Consider the following 27,671-nt stretch of genomic DNA (forward strand, 5'->3'; position numbering starts at 1 on the left):
ACGTCAGTTCCCAGTTGCAGCTAATATCTCACAAATATGGAAAGTCTTATAAAAAACTTGAAAGAAAGCTGGTTGTAGATCATTTTCCTACTACAAAACTTGTAACAGATTGTAACAGTTAGTAAAACAGTAGCATATCATCCTCCAAAGTACAGTCTTATAACAGCTCAGATGGCTTTATACCACTATACAGTAGCTGGGTGGAAAAATGAATGGATGGTATTTGTAGTGAGTTGCGAGAGTACATTATTACATTATTTCTGACTTTGAACACAAGGTGGCAGGTTCAGTGAAGGAACCAGTGTGTGTGTTGGTTATAGTGGTTCTGAGAACCAGGAGAGTGGCATGAGGAAAAACTGTGCAGCAAGTCCATCAGTGTAAGGTAGTCAGTAGATGACCACATCTTGTGAAGTATAAGTGAACAGTTTTAAGAATTCATCTGTTCATATATGAATTAGACGGCTTTGATTTTTTATGTAAAGGTTTTTGTCGTGGTTTGCAAAACAAAGCATGGAAAGTGTAAAACCAACGCCTTTGGTTTAAATAGCTGCAGGCTCATGATTGTGTGCCACCTCAGTAGATTCAACAGTTCTTCCACTGAAGGACAAGGCCGACTGGAACAGCATCACGTTTCAGTAGACCACAATTTGAAGCAAGCCTATTATCCTATGCGTGTGTGTATGTGTGCATCTGTCGGAGAGAGAGGCAGAGAACAAGGGGAACCTATCTGGATTCTCCTCACGTGCAAGTAGAGGCAGGAGCATCTGTTCATATGTGTTTGGCTGTATGTGTGTGTGTGTCTCTGTGTGCGCTCTGATTGCTATAACAAAGACAAAGTGTCACTGCACGTGCATTAAAGTCGCTGGGGCCACAGTGCAGCGAAAAAGACTGCAGCTTCCTGCAATGTGAATTGTGCAGCACGCGTACACGGCTCACAGAGGGAAAGTTCAGACGGTCTCTCTCCAAAGATGCACAGAAAAAAACAGATATATCAACTGAGTGTTAGTTCCATTAGTTCTTTTAGTTAAACCTCTGTAATTAACAGGTGCCAATGATTAATCTTAAATGCTAATGAGATTTGATATTTCAGTCAGAAAACTCACAGTTGTCTACTAGAAACAAGCGGTCTCTCTCTATCTGATATCAAGGGCTCATTGTTTTAATTTCAAGTGGTAAACCTGCTGTGCACTGCTGCATGTAGGATGAAGGGGAACAGGAAGCTTGACAAGCACAGCAGTGATATCTAAGGAGGCAGCGACCAGTGAGCCATCAGTTGGTACTCCTTCTGATAAAAAAACAGTTTTTCATTTTTGTTGAGTGGAAGGAAAAATCATCATGCAACAACAATTGGAAACACACGTTTTGTGGAACAGGTGACCTTCAGTGAGTCATGAGGGGGAAACCTCTCTCAAACTGCTGATCCCCTGAAGCACATAATAGAATAAATCTTTTTAGTATTTTTTATTAGTCAAATTCAATATTAAAGTGTAGTCTCTTCTCCGTATGTGCTATTAGAAGCAGTTTTTTTACACAACAATAGGTTGTGTCCGCAAATGTCTCTGAGCCAAACATAGTTCTGAGCCTTTCAGGAATCATGACTCACACACTACACAGCTTTACAATGGTGCGCACTTAGAGCGCTGTGACTAAAGAAACTCTCACTCTGTCGCTGTTTGATGAAAACACACATGGGCTCGTGGTAGAGGCATTGTGTGTTTGTGCGTAAAGTAGAGACTTGGAGCTGGCACTTTTACTGCTATTTTTAGGTGACAGCGTGGGATGGGTGTTATTAATCCATTTATCATTGCACATGAGACGTGGTGCCGTTTTATTTTGCTTGTCACACATGGGCACATGGTAGGGATCAGGGGAGGTCAGTCGTAAATGTAAAGCCTGAGTGGTCTGTTGTCGGTTGCACAAAGCTCAAACTCAACCAGTGCATGGAAACACATCTACAGTACCTCATGTGGTGTGAAGAGCGAACAAGAGAAGAGAAACACTCACAGCAAAAACATTCAGCTTATTCACAGCCACCAACGTGACATGTGTGTGCGCAAGGTCTCTTTGTTATTAACATCAAGCTGTTAAACTGTGTGATGGCAACAATCATTGCAATACAACATCTAGTCCTCCCCAAATATTGCCTCTAGGAAATGTGATTGCAGTTAATGTCTCGGTGTTACCCTGCTTCACTTTGGACGATGACCTCAGGACCTTGTCCTTTTACAGAGCCTCCTTCAGCTTCTCCAAAATCCCACATGCTGACCATCATCGGGATGTGAAAGATGACTAACTTGTGTGAATTCATAGCTTGACAGGGAAAAGAGCCCACTGAAAGAAAAACCTATCTGAAAAGTCATTTTTAGTGTGGTGTAGGATGACAGGATATATGCCAACTGGAAACCTGGCCTTTAATCTTTAATGTGTGGGACTCTGGCAATCACGACTAAAGAATAACACACACAAACACACAGGAAGTGGATAAAAGAGTGGGCAGGAAGAGATTCTATCTAATAGATTTCTGAATATAGGTTATGCAATAGTCATATAATAATCAAATAGTCAAGTTCCTGACTCAACATCCTCCCACTTTCTCCTTCACAATGTGTGGTAGCAGACACACACACACACACACACCTGAGACACATAGACACATAGATAGATAGATAGATAGATAGATAGATAGATAGATAGACAGATAGATAGATAGATAGATAGATAGATAGATAGATAGATAGACAGATATAGATAGATAGATAGATATAGATAGATAGATAGACCAACACACTTTAAGAAATAAACCTCTCTTGAGTATCTCACACCAAATAATAAAAAAGCTTTTATTTTGAAAAAAATCATCTCAAGTGAAGTAAAGACAATTCATTTAAATCAAGTGAGATCAGTTCTTTCCACATTATTTAATTCGCTGTGTAACACTTCAACTGGCAGTCTAATTGTCCTTCACTGAATCTGACACTTCTCAAGCGCTTTGCCGGACTTTCTGGTCGTATGTGGTCCAATGACTTGTCGGAGATCCGTACTAAAACTCGGTCGACGGGCCAGTGGGTACAGGGCGCCGCACGGCGTCTGGGTCCCCTTCCCCATCACACGCTCCATGCGCATTGCCTGGTACGAACGGAGCGAGACTTTGCGATGCTGAGACGGACCGGTTTCAGTCGGGAGCCCGCCTCGTTTTGCCAGAGTCTCAAAGAGTTTATCTAGATTAGTGCTGTCCTTCGCAGACGTTTCGAAGTAAGCGCACTGCTCGCCGAGCGCTTGGAGCACCTCAGCTTGAGATATTGCTCTCTCCGACTCCAGGAGATCCACCTTGTTAGCGCAGACCAGCAGGGGAACCCGTAGCGGTGCGCACTGCTCTGGCACCGATTTGGTGAGTTTGGATTTAGCAGCCAGAATCTCCGCTCGCAGGGCGCACACCTCTTCGAAAGAGCTTCGGTCATCGAGACTGAAGACTAGAAGGAAAATGTCTCCTGCAAAAACATTCAAATGGGAAAAAAAAAACCAATCTCTTAGTTGCTTTTTCTGCATTGAGGTGCATTCGTCAAGAGAGAATTCACCATTTACGCATGCACCAAGCACATTTAAAAACTATAAAACTGTTTAGGTTTGTGCAGGATAAATATTGACAGAGCTAATACGCACCAGTGAGGATAGACAGACGCCGCTTGGCTGGAAAGTCTCTTTCCCTGGATGCATCTAGGATGTCAATTTGATAAGTCTCCCCTCGGATACGAAACAGTTTCCTGAGGAAATCCTCCGAAGTGGGATTGTACTCCTCCACAAATCCATCCCGAAGATATCGTCTTAGGATGGAGGTTTTGCCGACTCGTGGCGCGCCAAGAACCACAATGCGCTTACAGTTCTGTGGTTTGGTCGAAGACAATTGCTCCTGACCAATCTGGAGGTTCCCTGTTTGGCCGTGCAGTACGAGAGCTGCGAGCTGATCCAGTGGTGATGTCTTACAAGGATGGTTGGCAGTGGGCAGTTGCCTTAATGTTGCTCCTGAGCGCGTCTTCTTGTCCTTTTTCCACTGAGACGTGGCCAGTTTGAGCATCCCCAAGCCCGCTTTAATCCCTGACGACTCAGGTGCTGCGACGCGTTTTTGTAAGCCAGTAACACTTTGGATGTCCCGGCGCACTGCCCGTCCATATTACCATGAAACTGGTTCTGGGGTGCATCTATTGTGGAGCAGCTGAGCTGCAGCGGGACAGGGATAGATGTGCTCTGTGCACCGGTCGAGATGCTGCCCATTTCGGTCGCACAATACACTGGGCAGAATCTGCGATGAGATGTTTTATAGGCCTGCGCAGGCTTGGCTGTGGTGCGGGGATTGATGTCAGTTGTCTTTATATAGGCCATCCTCAACCCCGTGGTGCATCCGCGTCATGCAGACTGACAGAAAGGGTTGTTGTGTTCTTCAGGAGAACACCATGTTTTGAGGATAAACTAGATTACAAGGGACCACATATTACAGGATTTACCTTTTTAAAGATCTTAAGACTCTTGTTATCTTGAAGTATTGGATAAGGATTACTATTTAAAAATAAATAATAATAAATAATAAATAATAATGATAATCATTATAATAATCACTCCATCCTCATAACCTGCGTGTTTTTGTTTGTGTATTTAGTTTTTAATGTTTTAAAATAAAGGAAAGCCGGAAGTTGTTCCCAGCTGTTGAGGCGTCCACGGTTGCCGTGGTGACCGTTGGAGCAAACACTCCTGAAGCGCTAGCTTGTGCAGAACTGCTAACTTAGCTGGGTTAAACATTTGAGTTGACTACTGCTTTAACGGCACCTAAGTCACATGCGCCGAAGAATCAAATAATCAAAGAACTGAGTGAACCCACTGAATATTTCAGGTCAGCTACAATGTGTTTTGTTTCCTTGTCTCCTGTCTAACTGTCGGCTAACGCTAAACGTTTGTGGTTAGGTAGCTGCACACCCACAGGCCTCAGAGCGAGGTCCCAGAAACCTACAGACTCTGTAGCACAGTAAGTGTGAACTTTCCTTCCTTCTTGTAGCCTTTAAACTTTACACTTACTGTGCTCTGACATATAATTAGAGACTACGTCATGGAAAACCCGGAAAAGTCATGGAAATGCATTGATAAAAATGTGCATGAACCCTGCAAGTACTCCCTCTAAGTCTAAATGTAGCTCTAACCAAGTCAAAGTTTATTGCAAGTCCTGCATTCAAACGTTTTACGTTACCTTATTAGCATCAAAATATACTTTAAGTAGCAAAAGTGCAAGTATATTTGCAGAATAGCCCATGAACTATATTGTAGAAGTATAATGTAGCATAAAATAGAAACGTTCAAGTAAAGTGTAATTATGACAAAAAAAATAAAAAAGTACCATGGTTGGTCATATGTACTAAGTTGCTGTCCTGTGGTTTAAATGGAGAGAAATAAAATCTCAGCCAGGAAATAGGTCAGCATCATCAGTTTTTGCTAGATGAATTTGCAAAGACATAAGAGCACTGTTTCAGTTTAGTTCCTCAAGGGCATCTTTTGCCTCCAAAAAGCAAAACATTTTTCTTTCAAACTGCACTGAGTCTGTGAAGGCAAACACGAAGGTATGAAAGCAAAACACTTACAAACGCCAAGGACAGATAATTGTTGTTGTGGCCATGGAAACAATAATCAGGCACAGTTGGATAAAGAGAAATTAGCAGAATTGCATAACCATGTCACTGTTCCAGGACGAGCTTATTGTCTTTGTGAGTACTAATGAAATTTGTGCTGAAGTAGTACTTATTTTCATGTGTTTAATGTTTAGGATTAAAACATGTTCATTACAGTCTGTGTAACTCCACAGGATTATTTACCATTTCTTAGAAAATATTTTTCTTTGTATAACACATGTCTGTGGCACTATCCCTAGAGTAGTTGTATCAGTAACTGAGTAAGTGACTATAATTACAGCCACACAAAGGCCATCAGAAACCAGTAGTCATGGCCTCTGTGGGAAAGACACAACCAGCTGATGAAGCTGGAAATGCTGTGCAAGGGATTGTGGCTCAACCAGCGAATCTAGACTCTGCCTTTCCACATTTGGACTACACTGGTTTGTTATGTTGCTTTAGCTGGAAATGACATTCAGTAGCCTGTGAGATTCCGTTATTAAAAGGTGATACCCTCCTAGCATCGATGTGTATAAGTGAAGCAGAAATTATTTATTTTCTGTCCCCTTCAGGAATGGAAGGGATTCGTTTTGATGACCAAGGGATGGTTTTACCACACAGCATCCTGGGTAGTTTAGAGGAATTCAGGAATTATCTGGAGGCCAAAGGGGAGACAGAGGTGAATTCAGAACAAATTAAATTTGGATATATTCTGAAAACTAACACATGCAATAGAAACTCTTAGACTTTGCTGCATTAGTCCTTATACCTCTCTGCCCAGTTGTTGAAACGAATACCAAAGACCAGGAGAACTCCTGCATCTGAAGCCCCAAGGGGGCATCACTCTAAGGCTGTGGAGAGACAGATTCCCTCTGGCCACAGCAACATCCAGAGCAACTCTCTACAGCACTGGCATGAACATATGAAACGGCGCAGACAGCAGCAGGACTTCTTATCTGGTAATTATATTTACAGAGTAGAGCCTTAACCTGTTATTTGTGGCAAATAAAACATGTCTGCATTTATATATTACATCGTCTGTCTCTGTTTATCTTCTGTTCTTTACACCTCTATCAAGACCTACTCAACAGGCCAGTGGAAAACTTACTGATGAACCAAGCTAACCAATTTAGAGAAATTCAGGAGCAGAGGGAAATTCTAAGCCAAGTCATGCCGCTCATCCACTCTGGATATGTATGACATACATCTGTTTTCTCTGGTTTACTGTTACTTTAGTGAACTGTCAGAGGAGCTCACATGTCTCCAGTACCTATAATTTCTAACCACTTTCTTGTGTCCCTTCACTCATGTGTTGTTACTTGTGTGTCTTAGGGTTACCGTGTGGGCAGTGAGTTTTGGAGTCTCCCCCAGCATTATGGAGATGAAATGAGTGGTATCACAGCCACTCTGACTCAGACAGAGCAGGGTAGGCGTGAGCCTATCACACATGTGGGACAACCTAGCAGCATATGCCAGGAATCAGGTACACACAACACCTACTCTTTATTTCTTTTCACTTATGACTTTCAATCCTGTTCTTTCTGCTTGTGCATGAAACATTTCAAACCTTCGTTAAAAATCCAAACACACGAGCAAAAAAAAAAAAAAATCAAGAGCAAGCTCAAAACATGAAGTAAGAAAAAGAACAAAGAGGAATCGTAAAATAGAGTAGTGCAACGTAGGATGTTGACATAGTGATGCTCTTTTTGGCGGTCTTCTCTAAATAGAAATTGACTGTGTTACAAGTGGACACAAGACAACTACAGCAACTGTCTCTCTTTATATTCTATCTGTGCAAAATGTTTTATCCTCTAGGAATCTTTTGTCCTGAACATCTGCGTCCAGCCTCTCGGACTTGGAACCGGAGCTCATACTTGCAGCAGCAGAGAGAAGAGCTTAGGTTCTAAAAGACATGGACACGAAAAAGCCGGTAAAAATAACTGTCTGATTCTTCAGTTTTGAAATATCAATCTAATGATTGCAAAAATGCCATATCTTTGCCTATGTGTGTATGTGGCCTTTGTTTATTACCTGGGATGTATTTTAAAATATAAAACAGTTATTTATGACTAATCATTCTGAAAGGAAGCAAATCATAAGTGGACCGTAATCAGGCAAATTTTCTCATATATAGATTTTTATGACTCCCAGTTATTATGAACACAATATCTAAGGAACGCTCGGAGGGAAATCTTTCAAAATTGGATCAACTGTAAGTTTGGACTCAGTGATCGCTGATTACATTTTGGTGGTTAAAGGTGAAAGGTCAATGTCACACTGACTTTGCGTTTACCCAGTTCTTGCACCACATTCTTGGTAACATGAACTGTGAAAACACTTGAAGGAATTTTACCAAATTGTCACTTGGTATCAAGTGTGAACAGATTGAGATTTTAGTGGTCATGGGTCAATGCTTTTGTTCATGATGGGCAAAAAGTGTTTGAGAAGTCAGTGGTTCAAAATACAATAACTACAGTAACTTCACATAGTTTTCATAAAAGCAACATCCTCTTTCTCTTTCTCCTTATGCAGTATATTTACCTCACACCTCCACCACAGTTGTTCAGTTTCATCTCTTTTGGTAACTGTGTGGGTTTGAAAATCTCTGGTCTGATATGTTTATTCTCAACATAATTTTTGTTGTCATTATTACAGTACACAATTTCAACAATTTACCTAATTTCATATGTACAGCAAAGATCCACACTGTGTGCCTCTGTTTCATAACAAACAACATCTTTATTGGACCACTCGCCATCCATCCACACAACCCACTAAAGCTGCTCACACCCTCAGGACACTCTGTCTCTTGTTGCTGGAGCTGCTGGCTCCTCATAATCAGACTGTATCTTCAAATAGCCGGTGATCATCCAGCCTTGGGCACACTGTTCTTGGTTTTCTGTACAAAGAAGCTGAATGCAATACACCGGCAATGTAGACACGCACACATAAAAACGCATATGCATTAAAGCACAAAAAACACACATATGCTTACAGGCATACACAAAAATTATATATTAAATATTTGTGATGATATTTTATTGACTGTAAAATGCACACACGGTACAGACGTTCATGATAAAATTAATGAAGCTCTGCATCGCTTCCATAAACTCTCATATGTGCTCAAGACAAGACAAGGTACAGTTATGAAATCTGGAGAATGTCCAATAATAGAGTAGCACTGTTAGATCTGTGGGGTAACAGATCCAACAAAGGGGACCAAATGTGGCCTGCCACCTCGTCTGCATTACAATGACTCTATCAGGAGAGAAAAGGTTCTGGTGTAAACACAAATGTGCACTGCCAGTTCTCATTTAATCCTATTAACACCTAATAACATGTACTGATTAAGCAAAGGTTTATTCAAATTACCTCTTTCTTTCTCATCTCACTTTTCATCCTCCCCCTCGTCTTCCCTCTCATCCACACATCTGTACCACATGTCAGACAACAGTGGCAGTGTGCTCTGTAGTGTTGGTGGCTAATGTGATGCTGAGGTGATTTCAGGTCTGAAGTACCTTATGACAAAGACACAGACAGAGACAGATCGTCCTGTCAGCAGTTGACTAGCCCATGGCTTTGTGACATAAGTGCAGATGACTGGGACAGTGAGGGGTTGTTAAGAGAGAAATTAGGACATAGGAAGGCAAGTAGAAAGGTAGAAAAGAAAGAAAGTCATGGAAAAATCACGATCACAAATGTCAAACAACATTCAGTTGTAGAAAAAGTGTAACTTGATTCCGTGTATAGAGTGGGTTTTTTAATTTCTTTTCAATGTGACGTGATCTGTTTGTTATGCATGTTTTAACATTTATTTTAAAAGGTGCTATATAACTCTTTACATTCATATTTGCTCACTTTGTGATAAGCTGATAGTGTTGTGTCCTAATTGAGAAATTTCGGTTAGTGGTGTAAAATTCTCACTTAGCTCTCACTAAATGGTTGAATCGACGGAGGATAAAAAACAGTGTATACTTTGATAAGCTTTAAACTGACATTGACAACTACACACAACATGTGTATAGTCTTACTGAAATTTAATTGGAAACCTAATTATTTTCATTCTGGCTGTACTTTTTGGATGCAGCTGGACAGAACATGTATCCACTGATATGTTTCACAAATGACTTTGGGTAATTCTTTTCAATAGCAGGATCCTGAGTGTAGAATGGACACCAAAACCTTCCTTTAAAACTACCACTCTGTGTCACTTGGATTACAGGACATCAGTGGACTGGAGGTGATTGGCTATGGCAAACCATTTTCTTTTGTCACAGTGTGCTGCAGCCCCTTACTGGAGAAAGAAGAAGATGAGCACAAGATGAAAAAGGAGAAGTAAGAAATAACTACCTTATCTGCCTTCTGATTCATTAGATATTTCCCAGTCAGAGTGAATAGTCTACGTTTTAAGAGAATGAATATGTCAAACCTGGTTAATATTGTTGTCCTACTCCAGGCATATTAAGCAACACAGTAGGTGTACATTCAAATTTTAAACTAAGTTAAGAAATTACCACATGGTTTAGATGGTCTTCAGATGTTGTTCAACATGTTATTCAAGCTGTAGTGTTAATAATGGAAGCATAAACTCCTCAGCTGTACTATAGTTTATGCTGTAGTATACCAGACTAGCAAATCCTAGGACAAGAGTAGTCAGTCCTTAGTTCCAGAGCTGAGGAGCTAGTACACCAAAGACTTGATGTCGCTTTGATTTTTTACTTTTTAACTACTGGGGGGCCTGTTTGAAAGCAGCATTAAGTCTAATATGTCATTATTTCTACTAATGCCACTGACAACAAGACATTGCAATAATAAAGCAAAAGGAGGATGTAAAAGTGCATTAAATCTTTTGGTGCTGCACAGGCTCTCATTATATGTTGCTACAGTGTTTGGCCACAGTCACAGACTATAAAATTGTGATGCCATAAAACCTGACCTTGTTTACCACTGTTTTTTAAACTTCCGTCCATCTGTTTGTAGGCAGTGCGAAGCTGCTGGAAAATTTAAGGTTGCACAAGAAGCTTTTGAATACAGCATCTGATGGTGAAACCATCTTTAGGACGGTGTAGAAGTCTCAGTCTGATCAAACCCCACAGCTGAGATGCAAACCTATGACTAACTGACTCTTCAATGATTTACTACTTATTGATGGAATGATATGCCATCTCATTGTCTTCCACAGTGATCCCTTGGCACAGTATGAAGATTTGTGTCAGATGCTCTGCACATTCCTGCGTTGAGGTTCTGTGGTCAGCTTGCTAGCTGGACTGGAAACTCTACCTCTAACCAGGTACAGTAGGTTACACAGTAGGTTGATCAACAATGTTGAATTTCAAACTTTAATAGTATCTGGCACCTTTATTATGACTTGCTTCTTTTTCCTCACCTAATGCAAACTCAACACTTACTAACACAGGCATTTTACTTCCTGTTTTCCCATATGCTGTTAAATGCCATCTATAAATCTAAAGACTAAATCCATGCAGCTATTTATTTATACATTTAATTTGAAAAACACTCATTAATATATGATTCAGCAAATGAGAAACAAGTGCAAGTGATTATAAGCATAAAAACTCAGAGCAGCAGTATGGTGTTATTTTTCTCACCCTCTCGTTTTCCAACTCTCACTAATTAGGCCGAGGTGGGAATCAGGGCCACGATAATCTTTGAGGCTCCAACTGGAGAACGAGCCTCATCCCACCTGGAGCTGCACAATGAGGGCAGCACAGCCATCTTCTACAGCTGGCAGCAACTTCCCATCAAATGCAGCTTCGCCAATCTGCAATCACAACCAAAGAGTCCACATTTCTATTTCAACTCCTCCTCTGGTACACACAAATATAATCAGACACACGTGCTGCTACCATTCTTATGTCACACACACTTTGTTCCTGTATCTTATTCTGTCTTTCAACCACTACTTAACCCACCTTTTTGCTTTTCTTCACACCCAGGTGTGATCCTTCCAGGTGATACCCAAAATGTGGAGTTCATATTTAAGTCAGACAAGGCAGGCATCAGATCTGAAACATGGCAGCTCAATACCCACCCTGTGCTGCTGCAAGGAGCCTCCATGCAGTCACTTTGAAAGGAGTGGCTCTATACCAGGACAAAACTGCAGACCAGAGGCTTTTTATAGAGGTTGTGTCCAATTAAACCATGTGTCTGAAAGTGAGACACAAACCCAATGGGCAAATGGCATGAAGGCTTTCATTAACAGAAATCTAAATGTTTTTTTTTTTTTTTGTTGGTGTGTCTCGAGCAGACAAAGCTAGAAAAGATAGTGACCGAAAAAATGTGTCGGTCGGTTGTGTACGAGGTGCTGCGGGGGGTCCAAACCCCAGAGAGGCCCGGCTCTCCTGCAGAGCTCTCTTAACTGAGGAGGAAAAGTTTGGAAGAAAAAATCCCAAGGTAAATCCTACACCTAATCCTACAGCAGTTTGACACAGTGTTTACCATACATTAGGGTGGCATGTTTTAATCTTCCACTAATGTTAAACAACTTTAAACTGACAAAAGTAATAATAAATAAAAATTACTAAAAAATCTCTAAATCTGACATTGCTTTTATGCTGTTGCTCACAGAATAATTATAAAAAAAAAAACAAACTAGAGAAACTGGCCTGGACAAAAATGATGCTATCCTTAACTTAATATTTTGTTGCAAGCCTTTTGAAGCAATCACTGAAATCAAACAATTTCTGTAACTGTCAGTGAGACTTCTGCACCTGTCAACAGTATTTTGGCCACTGCTCACAAGCAAACTGCTCCAGTTGTCTCAGGTTGAAGGGTGCCTTCTCCAGATGGCATGTTACAGCTCTTCCCACAGATGTTCAGTGTGACTTAGATCGCACTCATAGAATGTGTTTTCTTTTTTTTTATTATTTGCTGTCACCAGTGGAGTCCTCCTCTGTCGTGTTCTATTAAATCTACTTTAACGGTGACTGATGGTATGATCTTACTCCAATGTACCTTGACCTTGGATTTCACCTCTAATTTCTATGGAAGTTGTTCCGGGTTCTTAGTTACCATTTGTATTTTCTGTCTCTTCAATTTGTCATCAATATTCCTCTTATGGTCACGTCCTGGGAGGTTGGCTACAGTCCCATGGATCCAAAATTCTGAGTAATATGCGCAACTGTAGTCCACAGGAACATCAAGCTGCTGCTTGGAGATGGTCCTTACAGCCTTTGCATTTAACATGTTTTTGTTTTTATTCTAATCTCCTCAGACACTCTAACTTTAGCTTTCTGTGTTCATGTAAGTGTGGTACACACCATGAACAGCACAGTGACCACTTTTCACCCTTTAAATAGTCAGACTAACTGATTACAGTACTGCTGTGATGTGGTTAATTATTTTACATCTTTCTAGGGGTACCATCATTTTTGTCCAGTTCTGTTTCATTAGTTTGTTTTTTAAAAAACTTCTGTTGAGCCACAACTCAAAAGCAATGCCGGATTTTTATAAGTTAATTTTTGGTAAATTTTTATTTCTTATTACTTTTGTCAGTTTCAAGTTATTTCAGTGACCTTGTGGGTTTTTCTTTCTTTAACGGAAGGGTACCAACGTTTGGTGTGTCACACCCGACCCAACCCAACTTAACTTTGTGTTATTTGGCACTCCATAATTATGTTATTGCCATCATAATATGTTGTAGTTCATTAGCTATATAGATCATAACTGCTGTTATCCTAAACCATTCACTGCTACCTCTGCACTGTACAAAAGAGCTTATGTTGCCATGGCAGTGCAATAGGAACATTATGCGTTCATTTCAGAGGCTCATTACATCGCTCTCCAGTGAATATAGAGCAAGACTGTCTTAAGAGTCTCCTGAACTAAGTCCCAATGGACAATGCAAGAAACATTTAAAATTAAGCAACATTAACATTAAGTGTGAAATAGTTTCTCTTAATGTGAGTAATTCAGCCTGTAATTGTGATAAATGAAGCACATTTCCTCATAAAGTAACACCTGTCATTATTAGTGTCATTACAGCTCTATTAGCCTTACCTTACATGGGCACACGCTTATCACAGCAAAAGGTGGCACACACATATCTTGTCTTCCCTTGAGGTGTGAATAAAAATAATGGCATACAGTACATCAGAGGTATTAGAGGAGGTGATTCTCATCCCATAGCACACAATAATTTCTCTTTATGGGAGTTTTGCTGTCACATTTTCACAGTCACATATATCAATGCTCCATAAACTGTTTCAGTTGCAGTACTTTGATCAGCCAGTGGAAGAGCTAAAGAGACTGTGGCAAGAAGTGAACCCTGGACACACCTGGGATCTGTCTGTTGAAACATTACGACAGGTAAAGACATTAGTCATTGATTTAATAACATTTGATCAAATGCAGAGTGATTGTAGGTCAGGCTCTGAGTGGCCTCTCTAAATGCAGAGTACACTTTTCTGTACAATTTCATACCTTGATGATACATGAAATACTTTGCCTGCTCTTTTGTTCCTATACTTCAGGTTGTGCTGTCTCTGCCCAGGCAAACTCAGAACACCATCACCAGAGAAAAGAGCCTGAGCCAGCTTAACTCCCTGCTTCTACAGCTTTCTGACCCGTCTGACGAGAGACACTACCATCTAACAGCAGCAACTATAGGGTGAGGCATGAACACACACAATTCATGTAACATCTTGCCCTTATAACACCTGTACCCTCAGTGTAATGAGCCTGATGGTTATTATGGTGTGTGGCGCCCCTGCAGGCAACAGCTGTGGAAGAAACTGCTGGACACAATGGCTACTGAGGCCGTGTGGCTACGACACCTGCTGGGCCTCCCAGTGAGAGAAACATGGGTTGATAAAAAGGATGAGTCCCTCATATCTAATGCTGGTGAGACTCACACACTTTGAGGCAGACACAGTAGACTGGTGAAGCTGTTGATGCTGCTCACGGCCTTGTTATTTTGTCACAGATTTGGCTGATAACATAAACAAAGATGAGAAGAGTGAGAAAAAGGGAGGATCAGCTGTTAAGGAGGAGAGGAGTGGGGCAAAATCCAGATTAAAGGATGACAAGGACAAAGGAGAACCCAAGTTGGCAGCTACTGAAAAATCAGTAGAGGTGAGAAGAAGAATTTGAGGGAAAGTGAGCAAATAAAAAATGGAGCATTAACAGAATTTGAAGATGATTTGCCACAGGATGGCAGCAGATTCAAGAGTTTTATAACAATGAGCATGAATGAAACATCTTTTTTTCAAAATACATGACACATCACTCCAGTCATGAGTCACCTTCACTTCAAACAAGCTGTCAGTTCATCATTCATTTATCTGCCATTGAAAAGGCTCCTGTTGTCTTGTTACTACTGACAGGCTCCAAACAACTCGCCCACTTGTTCTCAGTAATATACTGCATATGCAGTATCATGTTCATTATTATCACCTAAAGGCTAGTTTTTGTAAATTATGATTTACATTTATGGTTAGTCTTCCCACTAAATAAGAGAAACTAAACAGAGAGGCCATCATAGCAGCTGGTGAACACGACTGCCTCACTGAGATAACAAGGAAACCAGTGTCACTCAGTCCCTATTTATTTTAATGGAGGTGTTTTCCTGCATCCATTCTCATTATACTCAGCCACTTTGCATCATCCTATTCACAAATCTAACTTTTGGAAACTTTTTGTCGTCAGCACACAGACTGAGAACCTCGATGAAGATGCAGGCTGGGTTCATATATAGATGATATGTTGTTTCCATCAGGCCCATGATCAGTTAAATCTCTCTGGTAATGTCAAAAAGAATCCCTGATGTTTTTGAATTTAGAAATAGACAAGAGAGTCAGTGTTGCCAGTATGACTGTACATTTTACTGGGTGATTTTCTCCTCTTTGTGATGGTTTAGTCATAGGTAAGGTACGGGCTATTACTCACGGGTACCATGGTAACAGAACACAGTGTGAATACGTGCACCTGCTCTCCAACTGGGCGCCCCGGGTGTAAATTAATAGCACTCGGACTGCTCCAATGCATCTGTGCTATGCATTTACTCATTATGGGACAGGACTTTCAATATATTACACACCTTTGGAATAGGTGGGACAAAGTTTTTCATGACATAAGATGCACGCAACCACTTTCCAACCTGCCCACTGTGGGAATTTGACCAAAACACCACATCAGTAAATAATAGTTGTCTCTTGTTTGCTCCATCTAACACTGTCTGACATCTCTCTGTCCACCTTGTGTACAAAGGAGAGCAAAAAGAAGGGGAAAAAAAAGGATGAGGTGGGCAAAGGAAAGGCAAAGGAAAAGCAAGGGAAGGAGTCTGTCTCGCTGACTGATACCCCTCCAGAACGCATCAATCAACAGCCTCCTGAGGACCGAAGTGTAGAGCCAGCGGTGATGAACATTTACACAAAGCTGCTACACAAAAAGGCAAATCACTCAATGGTCTTTGCACACAGCTTTTATTTTAAAAAGGACATGATTACAAACAGGACATGACCAAGTCCTTTTGTTTATACATCCTTCATGTATGTATAAATGTATTGCTCTATGTATACATTTTCATTACTGTGAATAAATCTTCATCTATATATATGGCAGGTTTACACCCTGATGGAAGACCTGGTGGACACTCTGTGTGATCTGATGGATGAGGGATGTGAACAGGACACACTAATAAAACAAGAGCAGTACAGGAGTTCCACTGAGTACAATCCACTACATCTAACAACACTTGTCACATAGGAGTTCTGCAATTCTGTTGTTAAACTCATTCTGTTGTTAAATCTTGGCATAAAAAAATGTTTTTTATTGTAATATGTGAAATGAAAGCCAGAACACATGTCTGATTATTCTGAAATAAAATGTTTGTTCCTCTGGTTCCACTGAATTTGGAGTAATATATATTCTGTCTCCTTCACTCTCTCACACTCCCGTCTGTCCCCGCCTTCTTCCAACGCTGCGCGCTGTGGTCGCTGTGCGTGCCTGGTCTGCCGGTGCCGTATGCGTGAGAGAGGGAGCGAGCGAAGCGTGTGCTTCATCCTCGTCCTATGCGGATTTCACCACTCACTGCTTGGCTCACAGCATCCAGGGTAGGCCGGGATTTAGGTGCTGACATTCCCATTAAAGGGTTCCTTAAAACGCTCCCTCTCCAGCTCCTCTCTCGCGTTTGTCAGATTTATGTGAGGGGCGGATAATTGTGGCTGCCCTGCTTAGCTGATCCCAGCGGAGGGAAATTATCGACGTAGAGGAGGACGGCACAGAGGCGAGGATGCTCGGTGCACCAGGAGAGAGATGAGCAATGGGTGAAGGTAAGTGGCAAACGGTTCAAATCAACAGAGATGGAGTTCCTTTGCCTCCCAATTCTCCTGCTAAGTGGAGAAATGTAGCTCCGAGCGACAGCGGAGCATATGGAGATGTGTTGCCAACCTACACACAGCGGACAACTCCAGCAGTAGTTGGCCTACACATGGTGACACGCACAGAGGATCCACCATGAGAGGGGGAGTGTGTGTGTGTGTTTGTGTGGTGTGTGTGTGTGTGTGTGAGAGAGAGAGAGGGAATCTGTGGGGTGCTGTGCTGTGTAAATGCATTATTCAGACTTACCATGGGCGCCCTCCTTCACCTGCCGTCACGACACGCATGCGCACCTAAAAACGTGGACGACGAGCTCACGGAAATTCATGGAACAATTTGACGCATCAGACTGGACCATGGCACTAAAGTCAAATTATTTTAGTCTTAGGTATTCAGTGTAATAACGGTGTAGCATCTGAGTGTTTGTGTTGCGGCATTTAAATGATTTGTGTCAGATCATCACCACTTTGTGTGGATTGCTTCAACAAGTAGTTGGAGTTGGTCCATCTGTATGAACATTTATTACATATCACTGATCAGGTGTAATGTTACACTACTAGTTTACCAAATGTGCACACATCAGTCATTTGAATGTAGAACTTGTAGTAGTCAATCAGAAAATATATACTGGGAGGACTGTTTGTACTTGTTAAAGAGCATGTGTAGGTGTTTCTGGATTCACAGATTGTTCATTGCACAGCATTATTTATATCTAAACCACTCTGAGCCACCATAAAACAATTAAAATATAATTTAGTGGTATTTCTGCAGATGACGTGCAGGTCCAGTAGTGACCTGGGGACCAGCAGCACGTGTTTGTTCCAGGTCCCACAGAAATGCAGAAATAGGGAAATTCCTTTAAGGTTGATTTTAGGATTGTATATCTACTCATAAATAGACCTTTAAAACCCTCTTTCTCTGGATTTCTGTCCCTTATTGTGTGACAGGTTTTTCTCTCATTCACACTGAGAGATCATATTACTCACACAGTGTGAATTATCTGTTGTGGCGTGAGGGTCAGATAAAAGCATATGAAGAGCAATAGGCCTGACACCTCATACAATAGGCAGTGCCAGCCTTTAATAACTGTTGTGTGTGTGTGTTTATGTCTATGAAGATGATTGTGCAGAAAGGTGATACAGGTTGAAGTTGCTGAGCTTCCTTTTCTTCCGTATGCCCTTATAGAAGTGTTTCTCTCTCTCTCTCTTGCTCATGCACACTCTTTGAGACTCACCTTTCTCTCTGGGTTTTCTGTCTGTGTCCTCTCAGGTCCCCTCTGCTTCTGCTGATGTTTGCTTTCCGACAGGACGGGGCACGCCGTGACTTTGTGTCAGCGTAGCATCCTCTTTGAAGTGTTGTGGAGCAGCAGTGAACTGTCACAATAGAAACTAGAAAACAATGAGCAAAGGTTTTTAAAAAAATCACTAATCATGTTGTAAGTTGTGATCTAAATTGTTACCATAATCATGACTGCATGTTGTTGCATTAATCATCAAATTGCTTTATGCTACAAATGAGATTAGTTACAGGAATAAACTCACTGAGATTTCTATGCTTTGTCTGTTGTACATAGTTCAATCTAACTAACCCAAAGCTGGATTCTGAAAGGTCAACACTGATGGTTAAGAGTATAAAATATCTTATATTACCACCTGTCTAAAAAAGAAACAGACATTTATGATAAGACACCTGTACGTATGTTTAATAAATTCTGAGCAACATTTGTACTTAAGTGACAACTGACATATGCTATACACGTATACAATATGTGATAAAGTAAAATTAGCTTATATATATATATTGTAGTTTTAGACAATTTATTGGTGAGCCTCTAAAAATGACATTATTTAGTGTTACGCACTTTCTGTGTAGTTTCGCATGAAAAAGTCATTTATGACTGTAGCTCAGGAGGTAAAGCAGTCAGTACCCACCTTGTGCAACTTTGCTTTGGATAAAATAATTTATTTTTCTGAATTTAAAGAAATGCATTAATCATATGATGCATTTTTGCAGAACTCGTTTATTTTCTTTTCCAGTTAGTTAACACAATAGAGTGGTATTCCCTGACATTCGTGCTCTTAGTCTTAAGTAACAATACTGTGCATTTTTTTATTACATTCAGCTTGTCCAGAAAATGAACAGAAATCAAAACACACACAGTTTACCTTGTCATACAATATTTACCTTAAAAGACAGAAAGAAAAGACATTAAAGAAGATAGCTGCCATTGGTTCCAAGCAACCCCCGACCCTTGTACGGAAAAGCGATTAGAGAAATGAATAGAGCTTGTAGTTAGAGGTCGACTGATGAAAAGAGGTTAAGTTTAGTAAGTTCACCCCAGTTCAGCTTTCAGTCGCTGTGTGTCTGTGACGTTTAAAGTCGCAGGCAGGGCGAGAAGTAACACAGAAACCTTTAATGATCCATTCCCTTGGGTCCTCCCAGAAATATGAATTTAGAAGAGAAAAATGGGTTGTGTGTCTGTAGGCACACAGGCAGCTGCGTGTGTGTGTGTGTGTGTGTGTGTGTGTGTGTGTGTGTGTGTGTGTGTGTGTGTGTGTGTGTGTTGGCCTGAATTAAATAAGCTACCAAGAAGCTTCATCAGACATCTGAGCATTTCTGTGACCTACTTCTATCTGATGGGGCACCAATTGGGAGCTACTCATTCAGTCATTGTTTATGTCACCTGGTGTATTCACGTGAACATAAACAAAATAATTAAATGAATGAGAGCAGACTTCACCTTGTTCTTTTTAGCCATGCTATCAGAGTGCTTCAGTGGGTGGCACTTGGTTCACCACCTTGACTAAGACTAAACTACCTCAAAAATGATGAAGTAGCATGACATTTTCTGGAGATACTCTTGGTCTCCAGAGGATGAGCCCTTCACATTTTGATAATGCTCTGACCTTTCCTCTAAACCAGCATGTGGTCTACATCTGCAGTTTTGAATTACATGGCTCAGCAGATACCGATTGCATTGTTGTATGAAGGTGAAAAACTTTACTGCGTTACTTAGATTTAGACTTTTGAAGCTCCCGATTCAGTTGTGTGTTTACAGCTAATCAGATCAACCTCATTTATAACAGTATATTTTATCTTATCTCTTTCATACAGGGGTGTCCTATAACTCCTGACAGAGAAGAGGAGCCCTCATCGCCATAACTACCTCCCCCCCTCTCCTCCTTCACTCTCCATTCACCTCCTTTCTTCACCTGTTGAGTGTTTGTTTTCTACTTTCTATCTTCCATCATCTGTCACCATGACAACCTCAGCCCTGCGCCGGCAGGTGAAGAATATTGTGCACAACTATTCAGAAGCAGAGATCAAGGTATTGTGATTGAATTGTATTTTCTTCAAGTGTCACTGACGTACAGTAGCTTTTCTACTAAAGCCTGTGGATGTGTAAACAGAATTGGAAGTCATAGCAGATCAATACCTGTCAGAGCAAAACTTTATTGACTTGGAATTCTTTTGTATAGATAAATGTGTTTGACACTTGTAACAGTCTTTTTTTATATCATGCTCTATGTCAGTGAACATGATGTGCATGAAATGTAAAATGAAAAGAGCCTCACTCTTCCTCTGCTGGTGTTATGTAGGTTCGCGAGGCTACCTCGAACGATCCGTGGGGCCCGTCCTCGTCTCTCATGTCGGAGATCGCCGATTTGACTTTCAATGTGGTGGCGTTTGCTGAGGTCATGGGTATGGTGTGGAAGCGCCTCAATGACAGTGGCAAGAACTGGAGACATGTCTACAAGGTGACCTCATGAACGACACAAGTGTGAGATTTCATAGCGTTAACTTCAGCTCCCCTGTGACTGCTGCCACATTTGCCTCAGTAATTCCTTTTCAACTGTATTTTTCCTGTTGCTCAAACTCAAAATAAACACATCAGTTACATTATGTAGAGCGTGTGAAGTTGAGCTGTAACAACACTGTGCAGTATGAGTATATTAACAAACATTTACCCCCAGGCTCTGACTCTGCTGGATTATCTGCTGAAGACAGGATCAGAGAGAGTCGCCCAACAGTGTCGTGAGAACGCTTTCACCATTCAGGTACTGCGCTGTAAAAACCAGAACCTACTAGACGAGAACCTCAGCAATTCATACACCTCAGGAACAAATATGGTTGATTCTTTATTGCCTATTTGAATCACCATTTGTCGTTACCTTGGCAACTACTATTCTTCCTCTGGGTCCAGTGAATTCACTGAATGTTACACTACAGTTAAAAAAATCACCAGTGCAACAATCAAATAGTAAAAATGTGGATGTGTTGTACCTGTTTTGTTTAGTGAGGTTAACATTGCATAGTCAAATCAAATGATAATAACACTAATATTATTGATCTGACCACGACACTGTCGTTTGTCTATGTGTGATTCAGACACTGCGTGACTTCCAGTATATAGACCGTGACGGCAGAGACCAAGGGGCCAACGTGAGAGAAAAAGCTCGCCAGTTGGTGTGTCTCCTCCGGGACGAGGAGCGACTGCGCCAGGAGAGGAGTCAAGCCCTGAAGACCAAGGAGCGAATGGCTGGGGGAGGCAGCGGCGGGGGTGGGGGTGTATATGGAGGTATACCCCCATCCTACCACCCAGGCAGGCGAACAAGTCAGCCCAGCATGGCTGTGCTGTACGGGGAGGAGTTCAGCCGCTCCAGAGGCTCTCCGTGCTCCTTTAACTGTGAGTTTTGTGGGTTTTTAAAGTCTGAACTCATCTGGAGCAGCTTCTTTAACACACTTTCAACTTAAGAGCCCATTTATGTGGCCACAGTTTGTGACTAAAAGGATAAAGAGGTAAAAATCCGCTCTTGTTTTCCGACCTATTGCCACATTCCTAATGAGATGCATTTTGTGCTGTGGCCCAGCACTTCGGACAATCCACAAGACACATTATCAATACTGCAGCAGAGGCCTGACAATATTTAAATCAGCCACAGACCTGTGGTCCACAACAATCTGCCAGCTTGTCCTCACACACTCTTTATTCCTCCCTTCCTAAAACTCCCTCACTTGTTCCCTCCGCAGCCTCGTCCTCGTCTCCTCGCGCCACCTCCGACCTAGAGCAGGCTCGACCTCAGACCAGTGGCGAGGAGGAGCTGCAGCTCCAGCTGGCCTTAGCGATGAGCAGAGAGGAGAGTCAGAAGGTAAAACAACACACGCATATCATGGTAATGTGTCTCCACCATCCCCTCCCCTCCCTACATCACACGCACTTCTCTGTAATCGAGCCACACATGTCTCGTTGTCTGTTGATGATTCCAGTGATGGAGATTTTGTTGAAAACATTCTGAACGTTTGCCCACATTCATCCAGCTAGTCTTTCCTTCCTCTGTTACCATAGTGATGGATGAAGACACAACTACAGATTGCTTTAAGGCTTAGTCAAAAGGAGCATGAGCAGGTATACACACTGAAAGACACTCTCCAACTCTTTATCATCATCTCTTAACGACGTAGCTGTGTGTGTTTTGTGTATTTGACCCCTGGCTCTAAAGAAAATGCTTCACTGAGAAAAACTAAACACTTTCTTTCAAACTCTTTTTTCTTCTGACTCTGTTCTTCTTTCCAGGACCTCCATTTTTCCACTTTGACTTAACAGACCACTAATATTCATGTCTCTCTTTTCTCACATTTAAATTTCCGCTCAGGGTATTTGAACATTTTTTCTGCTCTCTCTCTCGCTTTGCTGCAAACCAACCTCGGCTCTTTGACAACAAAATATTTTAACAGCATAAAAAAAAAAAAGCTAACAGTGCTGCCTTCGTTTTACTGGAGTAAGCCAAACGTTGGTTCTCTAATGCTGTGCGTGTGTGTGTGTGTGTGTGTGTGTGTGTGTGTGTGTGTGTTGATGATGTCACTGTGCCGCCCCTGCAGGAGCAGTGCTGTCACCAAGGAGACGAGTCTCTGTTACAGAAGGCCCTGGATGAGAGCCGGAGAGAGAGCCAGTCAGGGACACGAGAGGTGAGTTTTAAAATGTGTGTTTGTGTAGTGTACTGCATGTGTGTGGGTGCATGCTTGGTACGCCAGTGTGTATTTCTACTAAGAGGTGGGCGGGTGTATTTGTAGGTGGTCGTTGGCAGGCGTTTAGAGAATGAAGTGGAGTTTTTAAGGCATAGACTATAGGACGGGAGGAAACAAGGCAAAAAGACATAGATCAGCACAATGAGGAGAAAGAGTTACCTGCTGAATAAGAATGACTTTGTCTTGTCTAACCTTGAGCTCAGCATGGCATTTACCTGAATGTAGACTCCTTATCTTGTAACACACCCGCTGCCGTATTCATTGACTTGTTAACAAGCTGATCAGAGTCACCAGCTGTCTTTTATGTACAACCCCCTACTGGTCAGATTACATCCGTATCCTTCCTTATCACTTCAGATAATAACCACAAACAGTGAAACAGAGCTCCTAAATGATTCTCTGACTGACTGTAGGACTGGACATATTTACAAAAATGACATCTCAGATATTAAATTAATACACTGGGTTTAGTAAGAATAAATAAAATAAGATCCATTTCAGACATGTTTTCATACAGATACCATCTTCAGAGGGTTGAGAGAGATACTGCATAAAACTGAGCAGTTTGTCAAGTTGCTGCTGTTTCAAATGGTTTCGGTTATATTAGCTCATAGTTCTCTACATTACATCTGCACAAATTTGGATGCCAGAGTGCTGTTACACAGATCCCATATGGTGCAGGGCTATTTTAGTTTGAACAATAAATGCAATTTTCCTAACAGGCTGCAGTTCTGTCTGCTCTGCTGTGAGTTGGTGCTCTGCAGGGAAATCTAAACAGTGGGATGCGGATGCAGCCTGACAAATTTATGAAGCTATGAGACTGTTTCTGAAATACTGCAGGAACTTTTCATTGCATTTTTCACGGCATTATGTAATATTATCACTGACAGACTACAATAGACACAGTATAACACCAGTGAAGACCAGTGAATAATTTTATAACTCAGTAGGAAACTTTAAAATGTCCCTGTTGTTGTAAAAGTAGAGTTTTGTAAATAGAGAGGGGATAAAAAATAGTTAAAATAAAAGTGTACAGGTATATCCATCACATTTCAGCTTTGACAGTGACAAGGACCTTTTATTTTCAGGAAACCAATAAGATATTTACTGTAATGAGCCGTAAGTTTAAGAAGAAGCATGTGGTGGCTGTGGTACAGTGGTAGACTGTTTGTCCATCGATTCTAGGGTTGGCGGTCTGTGACCCAGCTCGTTCTTGTGTGTCCCTGAAACCCAGCGCAATGTCCACAAAACTTGCAGCCACTAAAGTTGCTGAAGCCAGTGCACACTCTGTGCCAGTCCCGGGTAGGTCATTTGGCAGAAAACCTGTGACAAACATATGTGTAGACTCTGCTCTGGTGTCCTGACCACTGCATAAAACAAAACCAAAAAAGACTGCAATTATATTTTAGATAGTTCAAATTCTAATGAAAGATCTGTAGTGACATTGTGTACAAGCGTTTTTCATTGACTTGAACGGGCAAAGTAATTCAACATATATTCAATTCAGGTTTTCCTTTTTGAAATAAATGTACATTTCAGGTAGGCAAAGTTAAATTGTGGATATCTTAAAATTAGTTTTCCCATCATATCTGCTATGTTATGACATCACTGTGCTAAAATAGCACAGTGATGTCATTTATGTGTCGTTTTCACATGCGTCAGCTGTGTCTCATGTTACAGTCACACAGAGCTGGAACATTTGATTACATGTCATTTTGCTCCCTCTCTAGTCGGCCATGTTAGACCTAGTAGACATATTTGGCCCATCACCTGAGCCCCCGCCTGCCCCTGCTGACCCCTGGAAGTCTGCTCAGCCTGCCTGTGACATCACCTCTGACCCCTGGGACACTGTAGGTAGGTGTCTAACCATACAAACATCTCCATACTCATAAAGGTCATTATAATGTCAGAGCTGCTGCCTTGTCAGATTTGTGGCTGTCATGTTTTTTGTCTGTGCTACAGCAGTCCACTCCAGCACTCCTGTGATTGGTAGCCCATGGATGGCCTCTCACTCCTCCTCCAACGCATCTAATCCTTGGGCTCCATGTGCAAAGTCACGCACAGATCCCTGGGAAGCAGCACCTGTCTCCTCTAGTCCTGTCAATCACGTGTGGGACAGCCCAACAGACGGAGGTACTGTGTTCGGTGTTTGTCTAAAGATATGTGTGTTGCACCCTGTGATTGTTCTTATCTGTTCTCATTTTCCTTTGCAGGTTGTGATGGGACAGATCCATTCACGGCACAGGACATGGAGAAGTCGAAACAGGAAGTTCCTCAGGTGTCTTCCCCTCAACCTGCCAGTCCCACAGGTAGTGTATTTCTCGTGCTTTGAAAGTGAGGAAATCCACTTCTAGCATCCTGTTGAGAGCAGGAAGAACAGAGACAAGATCACTACATAAACTACAGTCAAGACAGTCTCTTCTTCTTACTCTGCACTCATCAACAGCGTTTTTCTATTTATTTGTTTCTTTCTTTACTGTTGTTCTTTCCTGGTTCAGATGCAGAGCTGTTTGGGGTAACGACAGACTCTGGTCCATTTGCTGGAACAGATTCTAAGGCAGATTTCTACAGGACAGACCCTCAAGTGAAACCCCAGGTAAATGGACGAGAGTCTGCTAGCCCAGAGATGTTTGACCTGTCCCGGCTCGCACCTCCACTCAGCGCCCACCTACACGTGTATGTCGGACGCCAGAGGCCTTTCTGGGACCTACAGGAGCCTCGCTAGTGAATTTAGACGCTCTGATTCCCCCCAACCCGCCTAGCAAGACACACAATAACCCCTTCCTCTCAGGTAAGAAGCTAGTCAGGAGCACAGATGCTGTATTTACTTACTGTGGTGTTTCCCAACCAACTAATGATGATAATGATGTTCTTCCCCTCAGGTTTGAGTGCTCCATCTCCCACCAACCCCTTCCACTGCGACCAGCCTCGTCTGACCCTCAACCAAATGCGACCGTCCTCTACATCCCCGCTTCCCCCCAACATGCTGTCCTACAGCCCGTCCCTGCCTCTCCCACTGCATCACCAGCCACCCACCCTCCCTTCCTCTCTCACACAACCTCCTGCTGGACTCCTAGACCTTCCCTCCAACCTACCACAACCCCTGCTTCCCTTTTGTCCAAGGCCAGCACCCCATACTCAGTCGCAGACACACACACACAGCCACAACCCATTCCTCTGAGACTCATGCATCCTTCAGTCCCTGTCTGTACAGGGAAAGGACAGAATTGACTCTTTTGGATTAATCTATGCCCACTACAATGAGACTAATTTAAATGAGCCTGAACTGGATCCTGGTCTGATGTCATTGTACACACACACAAACACACAAACACACAGGCGGATAAAACTTGGACTGGATGTATTTGTGTCTGTCTGACACATTCAGCTGCTATATTACCTGAACTCTTGAAGAAGTGCTAACTCACGGACAAACACACACTCCAACATGCATTCAGGAACACTTCAGGGTGCACAGACACAGACATGCACACACCGCCAGAATAACAGGGTGTACTTCAACAATCCCTTCGATGCCTTTTCCCAGTCAGCAGTGACAACTCTGAGCACCCTTTGACCACAGAGACAGAGCTGTTCCTTTAGAGGATTGGGATAAAGCCACAAACTTTGATTTTCAACCAAGTTTCACCAGGATCCTTACCGCTGCTGCTTCACCGACAAAAGCATGAATGCTTCCCACCCCCCAATGCTCCAAACTGTTTTATTCTGCCGAGCACCTGAGTGGAGTCCTTCAAATAAATGATCTTTTTCTGATGAGTCAAATAGCATTTTGAGCTTTCTTGGCACAATTGAATCACTGAAAACATCCCAAAAGTATGTTTATTGTAGGGATGATTTATTTTGGACCTGTGACAGTTTGGATGAGTGATGCTGTTGTAAACAAACAGCTTAAACATTCCAAACTCAGTGAAGCTAAATGTAATATTTGTGCAGAGGAAGAGGGAACAGTTGTTGAAATATTTATCTGTCATCCAACAGGTTAAAGTTAGAACGTGTGTTATTTTGAATTAATTGCGAAGAACAAGTGCACAGCCTCAGTCTACCTTCAGATTTACACCGTGTTCTGTGCCCTGTTGAACATGCAGCAGTGCAACAACAGGCTCACCTTCAGGTAACCTTAAGTGCACAGTGTATACAAAACATCAGCAACTTATTTGATTGATATTTGATCAAATGCATTAGAATTGTACCCTATCGGACCGCCTGCCTGTCTCTGACAATGCATTCTGAGCTGGTTCACATTGGCGCCATTAGGTAGGACCTCGAGGGGGGGGCGCTCCGTTCCTCCTCCACTGAGATTTAACCTGTAGTGAATGGAAATGCATTTACTTTAATAAAAAACAAAACACAAAAACAGGGAGAACAGTGACTTTATTTCAGAACTGAGCATCCGACCGAGGGATGACGAGAGTATTTATAGGAGCAGGGAGATGAATAGAAATACTGTGAAATGTTTACACATGACACTCGTGTACTGGGCAGTAGCTGATCTGCTCTGCTCCTCGTTCACCTCTGTGTAAAGAACAAGAAAATCAGAGACGTGTGTTCATCACTGCACTGAAACTGGATTTGAATGTGAAATGCCTGCCTCTAGATACACACAGGCTTAGTACATATGTATTTAACAGATTGATA

The 27,671-nt window shown here is 41.9% G+C and overlaps 2 protein-coding genes and 1 pseudogene across 2 annotated transcripts; 2 read left to right on the top strand and 1 right to left on the bottom strand.

Moving 5' to 3' along the window:
* Positions 1-2,843: 2,843 nt before the first annotated feature.
* LOC113162446 (GTP-binding protein Rhes-like) lies at positions 2,844-4,470 on the bottom strand. Its single transcript, XM_026360577.1, is given in 3 exon segments — positions 2,844-3,488; positions 3,661-4,101; positions 4,104-4,470. Coding segments are annotated over 3 exon segments (1,242 nt in total). The 5' UTR covers positions 4,378-4,470; the 3' UTR covers positions 2,844-2,961.
* Positions 4,471-4,729: 259 nt separating this feature from the next.
* LOC113162436 lies at positions 4,730-16,419 on the top strand (annotated as a pseudogene).
* A 298-nt stretch (positions 16,420-16,717) lies between these two features.
* Positions 16,718-27,466, top strand: LOC113162438 (epsin-3-like). Its single transcript, XM_026360571.1, is given in 13 exon segments — positions 16,718-16,942; positions 20,103-20,316; positions 20,588-20,746; positions 20,963-21,046; positions 21,378-21,675; positions 22,020-22,138; positions 22,869-22,955; positions 24,746-24,869; positions 24,978-25,148; positions 25,229-25,324; positions 25,514-25,678; positions 25,681-25,806; positions 25,898-27,466. Coding segments are annotated over 12 exon segments (1,797 nt in total). The 5' UTR covers positions 16,718-16,942; positions 20,103-20,247; the 3' UTR covers positions 26,197-27,466.
* Positions 27,467-27,671: the final 205 nt, after the last annotated feature.

Source organism: Anabas testudineus, chromosome 1 (genome assembly GCF_900324465.2).
Source record: "Anabas testudineus chromosome 1, fAnaTes1.2, whole genome shotgun sequence".
Taxonomy (NCBI): domain Eukaryota; kingdom Metazoa; phylum Chordata; class Actinopteri; order Anabantiformes; family Anabantidae; genus Anabas; species Anabas testudineus.